This window comes from Triturus cristatus, chromosome 5_1 (genome assembly GCF_964204655.1).
Source record: "Triturus cristatus chromosome 5_1, aTriCri1.1, whole genome shotgun sequence".
NCBI classification, from domain to species: domain Eukaryota; kingdom Metazoa; phylum Chordata; class Amphibia; order Caudata; family Salamandridae; genus Triturus; species Triturus cristatus.
Genome location: NC_140587.1, coordinates 444,056,718 through 444,069,205, shown reverse-complemented (window position 1 = coordinate 444,069,205; position 12,488 = coordinate 444,056,718). Strand labels below are relative to the sequence as shown.

The 12,488-nt window shown below is 44.5% G+C and overlaps 1 protein-coding gene across 1 annotated transcript in view; it reads left to right on the top strand.

Moving 5' to 3' along the window:
* DPY19L4 (dpy-19 like 4) overlaps positions 1-12,488 on the top strand; it is a 554,933-nt gene that overhangs the window by 189,547 nt on the left and 352,898 nt on the right. Inside the window, exons 9-10 of the mRNA XM_085605236.1 lie at positions 7,715-7,846; positions 7,928-8,026. Coding sequence (XP_085461362.1) covers positions 7,715-7,846; positions 7,928-8,026 — 231 coding nt within the window. The remainder of the gene's footprint in view (positions 1-7,714; positions 7,847-7,927; positions 8,027-12,488) is intronic.

Below are 12,488 nucleotides of genomic sequence, written 5' to 3'. Positions count from 1 at the left end.
CGGTTATCACGGGGGCGTCCAAACATTGCTCCCCTGACTCATCCTCAGTGTGGACTACTTTTGTGCCCTCCAATCGCTGCGCGTCAGAGGCAATCTCTAAGGGTACCTTCAACATCAAAGCATACCAGGTCCTAGCATCCTCTTTCAACTTATCATCCCTCTTGACCCTCTTCATATGGATCGATTCCGCTGTTGCCCATTCCCTCAAATCTTTAGTCCAGCTTTCCACCATGGGGGGTTAGGAGCCCATCCAGTGGATTGCTATCCGTCTTTTGGCCAGCACTAGCCCCAGCTGGAGACATCTACATGTTCGCTTCTTACCTTTGGGACAGGGGAGTAAATCCAACAATATCTCTTTAATAGACTGGGGTAGTGTCCACCCCGTAACTCAGCATAATCTCTCTAGTATGGAGTCCCAAAAATAATTCAATCTTGGGCACGCCCATGCCATATGCAAAAATGAGGCAGCATCACAACCACATCTGGGACAAAAGAAGGAACAATCTGGATATATTTTTGGGGGTTAAATAGGTTTGGTGTACAATATTAAATTGGATGAGTTTAAATCTGGTATTGGAACTCATTAGTTTTACTCCATCGTGTACCCTCTTCCATTCAGAATCTGTAAGGGGCACCTCCAACACTTCGTCCCTTCTAGACTGTATCGGAAGTGGGTGCGCAGCCAGATCCTCCCGTAATGCTCTATAAATATGAGAGACCAGTCTGTGGCCTCCAGCAAGACTCACAAGGGCCTGAAGGGTAGCAGCTATTGGAGGCTCCTCGGGGAACTTCGGCCATATCTCTCATGCCACCGCACCCACTTTTTCATACGGAAGATACTGACCCCTTCCCAGATCAAACGTCACTGCTTCCTCCCGGGTCAGAAAATGCTGATTTAAATACAGATCTCCCATCATTCTACAGCCGCCCTCCACCCATCTAGAGATGGCTATTACTTGACCGATCTGCCCAAATGGACAACTGCCCATAATGGGGCCTCAGGGACATAAGGCGCCCTTCGTATTGCAACCTTAACTGCAGACTCCCATGTAGAGGCCACGTGCCTAATAATATACGGGAGATGATCAGGCACACGTGAGCCCAACATCGGTAGGTCCAGGAGTGAATTATCTCCGTGAGTACCCCTCAACAATTGTTTCTCCAAATTATCTTGATCGTCGAGCCATTGTACAGCATGCTGGAGCTGCGCTGCTATATAATAAAATTCCAATTTTGGTACTTCCAGTCCTCCACGTTCCCCAAGTTCTCTGCAATGTTTGCAACCCCACTCTTTTAAGTTTGTTTCCCCACAGCAGTTCTACCAGCAGGCTGTCTAACTGGAGAAAGCACTCCCATGGTATCCGATAAAGGGAGTTCTGCATTACATATAAACATCGGGGACGACCACCATTTTTATTAGAGCCACACGTCACATTAGTGATAAGGGTAAGGTACGCCAAAACTCTGACCTGCGGACACCCTCTACACATCGTCCCATATTTTGTTTTAAATATGCCTCCTGCGTGTGAGTTAAGCGGACCCCCAAATAGCGCACCGAGTCTGTGACCCACCTAATCTCCACAGTGGGCAGATCACTCTCCTCCTTGTCTCTCCGGTTTCCCATAGGAAATAGCTGAGATTGCAATTTTAGGGCTGTACACTATTGTGTGTACTGAGTAACAGTGGGCTAGCTCCATACACAATATGCTGATATAAAGGGGTTTGGTGACTCACTGGTATAGAGTGGGGGTGTACAGTGACTAAAAAAGATGTTGAAATCTGTTGTCATATCAGCTCACATTGATGTTATTATGTGAATACAATCTGGGCTGTGAAGCGAAAAGTACAGCAGCAGGAATGTCCCCTTTATGATGTATTCAGTCTCCATCTGTGCGCTCACCTTGTCTGGCGCCTGCTTCTCCCCCTCTCCCTCCAAGCAAACGCCTGTTGCCTCAGTCACCATATCTAAGGCAGTGGATGGCCAGTGGGAGGATGCCTCCATTAGAGTAAGTTCATGTGTGCCACTGGCCTGCCTGTCATTGGTTCTTGTACGATAGTAATCATGCAGTAGACCATGCCTGTAGTCGTTTTACTCACTTTGCCATTGCCGCCTGTCATTTTCAACTTTTCCTGCAAGACGCTGCTCCCTGTATAATCTGACCAGTTTCAGTGACTCTTCCTTTGTCTGGAGTGCCAACTCCACTTCTATCGCTCTTTTTGTTGATCATCCGTAAGGAGACTTTAATCTGTTGACACAGTATCAGTTTTGCTTGCTAGTGCTGCTGTGGTCGCTGCAGTTGCCATCAATGTAGTTTCAATTTTGTGTAGCACTTCGGTCTGACCCATTTTCTCTATGTACGCCTGTAGTCTCCAGTGATACTGCTTTTTCTGAGCATCCAGCTATTTGGCTAACTCCCCTGTTCCTGCCCCTGTTTGCTACTTTTTTGTGGCATGTGCATTGGAGTTATAAGTACCTGCAGGCTCTCTTCTGTGTCTTCCACTTCAACCGCACAGTTTACTTGAGGTATGATCAGTGAAGCTCTATTGTTGACCTCTTGTCACTTTCCTTATGGAGTGATGCTTTTGTTCTCTTTCCTGCTCCCGTCGCCCCTGGATAACGATTGATCTTTGTGGCAGGTGTGGGAACTTGCAGCCATGTTAGTTTGGCCTTGCCCCCTTAAGCACACATACTTATGGCATAGGTTAAAATTAGAAGTTCCATAGAGAGCTAAGGAGCTACCTGTAAATACTCCCTCCAGATGTGCACTCTTGGGTCAGCAGACACTGGTGCACCAGAGAAAGTGAACATTCAGCACACTGATCAATCTTGCGTGGAAAGGTGATACTCCGGATTCTAGAGTTGCATTGTGCTTTTTTTGTGTGCTTCTTCCTGTGTAAGAGTAGAAGAGAGTGCAGGCAATGACTGCTAAAGATACAGTTGATCACATTATAAATGGACATACAGTCTGCTTACATCTCCTCACAGCTCCTTCAACATATTCCTTCTATTTCAACTGCAGTTACTACTATTTGGAGTGACCAATAACTGATTTGGGGGCACATGCATCAACCAAACAAAAAGCGATTCCTTAATAGCGGTAAATTTTAGCGATTCCTTAAAAATCGCTATATTTACCGAATAATCAATAGCGGGGCATGCAAACTCCGAATAGCTAATAGCGAGTTCGGTAATACCGAATTAGCTATTAGCGAATTCGGTATTAGCGAAATCGCAAATGACCGCGTCGCTCCGGGAACGTGCAGATGACATCACCAACCAGGAAATACTGCAGCCCCACCCTCATTGCCTCGACAGAGGAGCAAACAGGAGCTGTGAGTGAAGACTGCCTGTGCAGAGTGAAGCCACACCGACTGTGCAATTCGCAAAACCTATTTATCATGGAGAAGGAAGTACCATCCAGCGCTGAGTCAGCACGCAAGCGCTCTGACAGGGAGCTGGAGCACCTGATAGAGGGAGTCAGCAGCAAGCACGATCGCCTTTTCGGTAAGCTGTCCCTCAAGGTGCCTGAGCCAGAGAAGCGGCGCATATGGCTGCGCATCCGGGAGAGGGTGAATGCAGTTGGCGTAACGCCCCGCAGCATCGACGACCTCAAGAAAAGGTGGTACGACCTGCGGAAGCGTGCCAAGGAGAGGACTGCGGAGAGGCTCCGGGAGGCGGCCCTTCAACGGTCCAAGCCAACACTGCCCTGGAGGAGCTGGTGGAAGGGACGATCGAGCGTGAAGCCGTCATGGGAGTGACCCAGATGGACACGTCCGGCGCAGCCACAAGTGCCCAAGGTAAGACGCATGCCTGTGCCCATACCCAGCATAGCGTAAATCCATTCCCATGCCCCCAGCAGGATCTGAGTGTGTATGCAGCTTTGGGCCACACAGCTTTACTCTTAACACTAGTGCATCATGGGAGTTGTAGTCTAGTCAGCCCAGTGTGCATGTACAGGCGTAAATAAAATTACGGATCACCACATCAGTTGAACATGGATATAGACTGTTTATTTAGTGGATCACAGAGGGACATGTATGTGTACAACACTACGGAGGTGTAACTATCTCACTAACCATGCATTGTTTCACACACAGATGCATCTCCTGGGGAATCGGACGACAGCGGCCAGCTGATCATATCCGAGACACCGGTGGATTCCGACATGGAGACAGCGCAGGATGCGCATCCATCACCTCCACCTCCCACCCCACCAGCACCACCAGCACCAGCCACACCAGCACCTGCACCATCCACACCAGCTGCAGCAACAACAGCCACTAAAGCGCCGAGGCGCAGGTCCCAAGTAGCGCCCTTGCAGGTGATGGAACCACCCTCCACACAATTGGGACAAAGTCTGCGCACCATCACACCGCCTGCTGCACCACCTGGACGCGCCAGACTCCAACAGCGGCGCAGGGCTTGGCCAAGTTCTGTCTCCTCAGGCGACCTTGATCTCCAACACACTTCTGCTATCGAGGAGAGGATGCTGCGTGTACAGTGCCTGCAGGGACGACACATGGCAACAATTAGCTCAAATATCGTGCGCCTTGCTCGGGAAATGCGTGCCATGACTGCGGCGGTTAGAGACATGACCACTGTGGTGGCAGAGGGCAATGGGCACCTCAGGGAGGACATCCATGAGCTCACCCGTTCCATGAGGGAGGGCCATGAGTGCGAGAGGAGGAGGCACCGTCAGCAATTGTTGCGGTCCGCAGCCTCTACAAAGGCTATCACACGTCTCAGCAACAGCACCGCAGTGTTGGCACGCCGCTCTGTGTCCTTGCAGGTGGACCTTGGGCACTTTTGCGGGGATGTAGCAAAGACACTAGGGCAGATGACCGCTGCTGTCGAACACCTACAGAGCGGCACATTCAGTGCTGGTGCATTGGGAGGGGAAGATGGCAGTGAGGCTGCCTCGAGTGTCAGTGGCAGAGGCCAGCACCAGGCGCCGCAGTTCGCGGGCCTCCACGGGGACAGGCCGTGGTGAGGCGTCGGAGACACCTGAGCGGAGGCTTGGTGTACGTGGCAAGCGCCACTAGACAGAATTACAGGCCTACCTGACCGTGGTAGGGCAACCATGGTCCTCCCCTTCCTGAGTCTGCACAGCCGTGACTTTAACGCACATTTGTTTTAACTTTTTTCATGTGGAGCATTATTTCCATTGCTTGTTTTGTTGCACATACCGCAGTGCTACTGTGCATTAAACAGTTGCACCCCCAACAAATTAGTTATGTATCATTCTCACCTGATTCAGAAATGATGTTGCATGATGTATGTCCGCCTCCTATGGCCCTCTGCTGTGTTAGGGACGTGTGCCTGTCGGTGTTGGGCGGGTGGTTGGTCATCCCGGTGGTCCTCATTCCTCTATGGGTATCCCCCTTCTGGTCGCAATGTTGTGCAGCATTGCACATACAGCAATAATCCGGCAGCAGGTTTCAGGTTTGTATAGCAAGGCGCCTCCAGTCTTATGTAGGATTCGAAAGCGACTCTTCAGAATCCCAAATGTCCTCTCTATGACATTCCTAGTGCTTATGTGTGCTGTGTTGTAGCGTTGTTCCTGTGGGGTTGCTGGATTGATGTATGGGGTGAGTATATATTCACGCAGGGCGTAAGCACTGTCACCTAGAAGATAGAAGCAAAGACTTAGCAATGGTGAAGTTCATACATGTGTGGTGTTCATGTTGGGAAGCGGAATTTGTACGTACCAAGCAGGAGTCCCTCTCCAAATTCTCCGTTGAGTAGACGCCTGTGGATTCCACTGTGGCGGAATATGTAGGAGTCGTGTGTGCTCCCTGGAAATTGTGCCACTAGGTCCGTTATGATGTGATTGGCATCGCACACAACCTCCACGTTGATTGAGTGGTATGACTTGCGGTTACGGAATATGTACTCATTTGCTGCCGGTGGACATATGGCGATATGCGTACAGTCGATGCATCCAATTACATGGGGGAATTGTGCCACCTGCTAGAATGCCTGTTTGTTGCGGTCCAACTGCTGTGGGGTTGTGGGGAAGCTGATGTGGGTGTGTAGCATTGTCAGCATGGCATCTAGGAATTTCTGGAAGAAGCGTGAGAGTGCGCTTTGCGATACGCCTCCGGCTACCGCAATTACCCCCTGGAAACTTCCTGAGGCCTGTAGGTGCAGGCTGCATAGGACCTGGACGTGTGCAGGGATTGCATTGGTCCGGTGTGTCTGGTGCTGCAGTAATGGTTCCAGGTCTGCAATGAGGCGCATGATCATGGCACGATTGAGTCGATACTTCTCGTACACTTCGTCCTCATTCTGGCCGAGCAAGGTGATGCGCAGTCTGAAAACTCTCTCCTGGACCCTTCTCCTGCGCTGTCCTGCCGCATTGATACGCATCCTCCTTGCAAGCACGTAGAGGGCTGCCATTATGTGGTAGCCAACAGGGTCTCCTTGGCCACATTTAAGGGTTTGGTGATTACCACAATCAGTTGTACCTGTTGAAATATTTTTTTTTTATTCACATGACTTTTTTTTTAACTTTACCTCCAGGTTCTGATTCCCCTAGCTCATGCAAAATCGCGATTTTTGGGATTTTCGGTATTTGCGACTGTTGTTGCATTGGGTAGCGATTCGTTATTAGCCATTGGCACTTGCCGGGAGCTATTAGTGATTTCGGTGATTGCTAATTCGGTATTTAGCGATTCGGTATTATTGCATGTTGGTTATTTGCGATTCGGTATTTTACCGGATTTCATTTGGCGATTCGTTATTTGCTCACAGTTTGGGTTGATGCATTGGGATTCGGGTTTTTTTAATCGCTAACGGGTGTTTTTAGCGATTCGGTATTTTACCGACTGGATTTTGGCTTGATGCATGTGCCAGTTGGTTAAGTGTTTGCTGGTAGGGCTCCGATTGCTTTGGAATTCCTGGAAGTGTAATTTTTTTGCAAGGCAATATTTAGACAATAAAAACAATCTGTCCTTCGATTGCACACATTAGTTAAAAATAACTATTTTGTAGAGGTAAATATTATAATTGAAATTACATCTATCAGAAGTGATAGGGAAAATTTTGTATATCTTGCGATTTTGAAAATAATTGCCTTTCATACCAAAATAACACCTAATCGTAGAATTAACTTGCGTTCTAAAAATAAGGTATTTAACTTTGTTAGAGAAAAAGTTGCCTAAACGTTCGCAGTTCTCTGTAAAAAAGGCAGTGCTTTTGAAATATCCTCTGTGGTAGCAGAAAAAGGAATCAAAAATTGTTTGTGATGGGACACTGGATTTATGTTTTTTCAGTGATTTCACAGAGACAGTTGAGTTTAGTCCTTGTTGACCCACAGAGACTGATACCTACCTTACTTCTGGATGAATTGAATCCGGCGCTTTGTGAATTTGCTCAATAATCATTTAATGGACTTTGAATGGGTTATTTGGCTTGGAGTGTCATTTTACAAACTCTGTTCAGTAGTTAGAAGTGATATTTAGTGACTTTAGAGCACCTTAGCCTTTGCTTTACGCAATTCTTCAAGAAATGATTACAAAAACTGTTTAGCATTACATAGTCAAATATGTTCAACAATGGACTGGGTTGGTGGGTTGTGAAATTGCAGAATGTTGACTAACCTATTCATTACATCACACACAGTAATATGACTTTTGATGATCTGGTACACAGTTTGACACTGTATGTATGCTGAGCACATTTAATCCTAATTCAAGGCTTATTTTCTCCCAGGTTCATGAAGTACACAAAATCTATTTGTTCTCTCTCTTTTTGGGATATCTCCTACAATTTGAGAATTCATCGTTATTAGTTTCTCCATTGCTCAGTCTCGTAGCAGGTTCGATGCTTGCTAAATGCCTACAGGTAATTAATTAACTTAATTCTTTTTGTCTTGTTTTGTTGTGTCATAATGGATGCACTCAATTTGTGTTTTTCTCTTTATAGATAAATGTAAGAGCGGGCTCTTTCCTAGGAAAGATGATGAAAATATTGTATTTTTACCTGGTGTGTACGATAGCGGTGGCCTTATATGTGTTCATAAAGGTAACAGTTATGTCCTTTTCTTTTAAAAGTACTTAAAATTCATGGCATTTAACTACTGATAAGAGCTGTTATTTCTGGATTTCATATTAACAAATGTGTCTGAGATGCTGGACAGTTGCCTCTTCTTACATAATGTGATCTTCTCTGTTACTTTCGGTGTCCACAAATATGTGTTGTGAACGAAAAATCTTAAATTCCTAAATGTGGAATAACTCCCAGTTACCCTTTGCCTTTTCACAGTAGCAGATGTATAAAGAACACTTGTAAGACTCCAATTTATAGATGTTCTGTTTTCCTGTTTAAAAATAAAAAAACTTACTTGCATCAAAGATAAACAATTACACTTTTCATCTTATTTATCTTTAAATACTCTAAATGATCACTGTTCTTTTAGAATCATTTCACTATGCACAGTGTTTTTTTCTCTAATTTAGATTTTCAAATAGATATTCAAAGTTCGTCTATTCCTAATTGTATCATTTTGCACCACCGTATTCTCAACATGAACATACCATTAGCTCTCTAATATTACCAAACCTCGCGTCCGCACCATCACAAGTAATGCCTTGATTATTGGAAATTCAACGTAACATGTGCGCCGATGAATGCCATAACATGCCAATGTTAGAATATGTCCCTGCCACATGGGCACTGTTGTCTTTTTGTTACAATTAATACAACTTCAATAATAAACAGATTACATTTTTTTTTAGCATTATTGAGGCACCATTATCCTTGAAACACTGTTGCCTTTTCCAGTTATTACCTCTACAAAAACATGACCTCATCTGCTTTAACATAATAATACAATAAATACTGCTGGTGGTTTATAAGGTTATTGGTAGAGTTATAGTAAGGGTACTGTATTTAACATACATTCAGTTAAACAGTTGTTACAGTAAATAAAAGTTACCATTAGTGGGACAGGGCCACGGTGTGTTTTCCAAATTAAATACAGTTTAATATTAAATATTCGGTAGTGTTGAGGTTTTGATTAGCATCACATTTTGTGCAGTGATAACAAATAGTCTAAGAATAATTTAGAATTAATTTACCCAATTAAAGACGTATCATTGGTTAAGGGTAATATTATGATTGGAATAAGCACACCTTAATTATTTTGCTTTTTATTTACATTATTAACATTATCATTTCAGTTATTTTATTTAGTAAAAATAGTATTTTATTTATTGATAATTGATGCCATTAGGAACAAAAAAAGAATTTCAAAGGTGTTAAATTTAATATCATAAATTATTAGAACATGGCTTATGGTTAGCAGTAGTCAGTCAAAATGTACTTGATTCAAATATGAACCATAAAAGACAATAGTAAATACATACAATAAAATAAGATGATAAACATTTCATAATTCCATCATATCATACAATAAATAATTTACAAATTCACAGCCTTTTAGTAAAAAAAGCATATTAAAAATGAAACTATACATAAAAATTATTAAAATAATGCTTAATTTAACAATCTTCTCATTCTTCTGTCTTGCCTAATAAAAATAACTACTGGAGTGCAGATAAAAGGGTTATGTAGTTGCTGCAAGTATATAAAAGCAGGTTTATATTGTGTGATATTAATCTGGTTCAAGAGTGGAATGATGTAGAGTTTCCTAAGGGTGGTATGAAAATCTCAGAAAAATAAAAGGTGTAATATACTTGCTTAGAAAAATCGCCTCGGGGACGCACAGGCAAATTAATGCTAGGTTAGTAATTTTCCAGAAAAGCTACTAAGAAATGTATGGTGTTTAAAAACAAAATCTTTTCAGAACAAATCTGTGTTGTACGTTAATGAACATCACAAGATATGGCTGGAAGCCATAATGTGTTAGCAAAAGTATGTAGCTCATGTAAGTCACCTTTTTCAGATCAGTACTCACCCTAGCTTCCATTCGAGTCCTGGCATACAAGATTTTAAAATTATTTTTCCAAACACCCTGCAAAGTTTTGAGATTTTCAAAAAACCTTGGTATAGTCAAATCTTAACACCATTTCTTGATATACGATATCCATGGTTTATGATCTACATCAGCCAACGCTAAATACATGCAATAACCCTGTTTAGTGCAGCAGCTGGTTTGAACCATATGGTATGTATGTCACAATTTGAAACGTTGGGCGCCATATTGCAGGAATTCTGCTCAAGAACAGAACTATGCGTGGGACCATAGAACATCGGACTGTAGAGACTGAGTCACCATACCTCCTCAGCACCTATGAGCCCGAGTTGGACTAGCCATATTGCCTCACTAGCCCTCCTAACCTTACCAGAGAAGCAAGTGAATTGGCACCCCAGAACACAACACTCTTGACCTTTTCAGGGATTGCGGTAACAGGCCACACACTTTCGATCTCACTCGTCCACAGTAAAATAAACAAGAGACATTAAAGAAGTTTAGAATATTTATTCAAACTATCGTGTCCTAAAATGCAGTATTCATGCCAAAATTAAAAAACAAATGCATACCAAAAAATACTGTTAACATGGTCAGTAAACCATATATCCTGAAAAGCCTTGTCCTGTTATAAGACAGAGTATCCTAAACCCCTCTCCAAGCGAGCTCTAAGAGCAAAGGCTTATGAGGCCATCACTCCTTGGGTAGAGTGCGCCCGGAAAACATTATTATCAATACCCGCTTCTTGCATTATCTATTTAACCCATCTTGGGACGGTCGTGATGAGAGCACCTTGAATGGTTTCCTGTGGGATATGAAGTTCCTCAGTCATGGTCTCATAGGCTTTGATGCATTGGACAACGCACAACATGGGTGAGGCTGGAAAGGTTGGATATGAAATGAGGCGGGAATAACATTTAGTCCGTTGAGCAACATGAAATATGACACCGTCCAGTGTAAAGGACCTTTCCGTGATGTCCAGGACTTTAACATCCGATACCCTCCTGCACTAAATCAAGCACAAAAGAATGGCAAACTTGGTCCACAACTTTTTGCGGGAGAGGTACCTGTTGTTTGGCCACGAGGCAAGAAGGTATAAGACCTTATTCACATCCCAAAGGACCAAATACCTCGCTTCCTGTGGAAGAGACTATATACTGCCCGCAGCAATTTCTTAACCAGGGGATGCTCCCTGACTGGCAGATATGCAATCTTGGCGCCCCCGCAGAGATCGCAATCTAAAGGTATTGACCGATCTATAAGCCATTCCATCTGATGCCAAGAAGGCTAGAAAATTCAGGATGTGGACAACCTCTGCCCACACGGGATCCAAACTCATTTTCAGACACCAACTCATTCATCAAGACCCGGGGCGATCAATACCTCCTGACTGTACTGTCCACCCATGTTCTGGAGAGGAGATTTGCTGCATCTCTCAAAAGGCCAGGGACTTGCCATCAAGACCTGTAATCCTCCACGTGATAAGCTGGAGGCTGCTGTTCGTCACCAGATAATCAGGATTCCATGTGGGATCACTCAGAAGATGTGGATCTAGGGGTAGACTGATTGGAGAAGCCCAGGAAAGTTCCATCAGAACTGGAAACCATACTTGCAACTTCCACACCGGAATGATCACTACCAGATCCGCCCCCTGCCTACGTACATGAGCTGTCAACCGCATGATCATGACAAAGGGAGGAAAGGCATAACCCTGTTCCGTTGACTAATCCTGGAGGAAGGCATCTGTTGCTACTGCTCTCGGTTCCGGTCGCCAACTGAAGTACCGGGTAAGCTGAGGGTTGAGTCTGGACGCAAAAAAGTTGATCGTGAAAGAGCTTGAAACATCAATAGAAGTAGCCGCCACAGGCTCGAATCTCCGATGTCAAGATTGCAAATCCATAACTTGGTTGGCTGACCCCTAGAGATGTTCTGCCGTCATGGAAACGTGGGATTCGATTCAGTATTCCCAAACGTTCTTGGCCAGATCCGAGAGTGCTCGGGACCGCGTACACCCCGGGCGATTGAAATAGCAGACCGCTGCCACATTGCCCATCTTCAGAGGGACCCAAGATTGTACTTTGTCTCTGGTCCAACATTTGACTGCGAAGGAACCTGCCATCAGCTCCAAGCAGTTGACATGTAGGGACTGTTCGCAGACCATCCTCCGCTGGTGGTTAACTCCTCACAAAGAGCTCCCCAACCTGAGCTGCTGGCATCGGACTCGATCGCTTGATCCGGTTATGAGCCGATAATGGTGCAACTGTTCCATGCCTCCATGTGGGAGAACAATCACAGGAGTAATACCCGTAGACCCAACTGAGATTGGGTAAATACTGTGTAAATTCGACAATATCTCAGCAGGATATATTGGAATTATTTAAAATGGTATGTTCAAGACATTACAAAAAGCAAAAACAAAAGAGAGGAGACTTTAGGGTTGTTTTTTCAAAGCGCCAATAGGCGTCATATATTTAGAAGATCAAAAGAATTTCAAAAAGTAGTAGTAAGAGCACAACAGGGTATGAATACTCAGGCAACCCTAGTGGAGAAGGT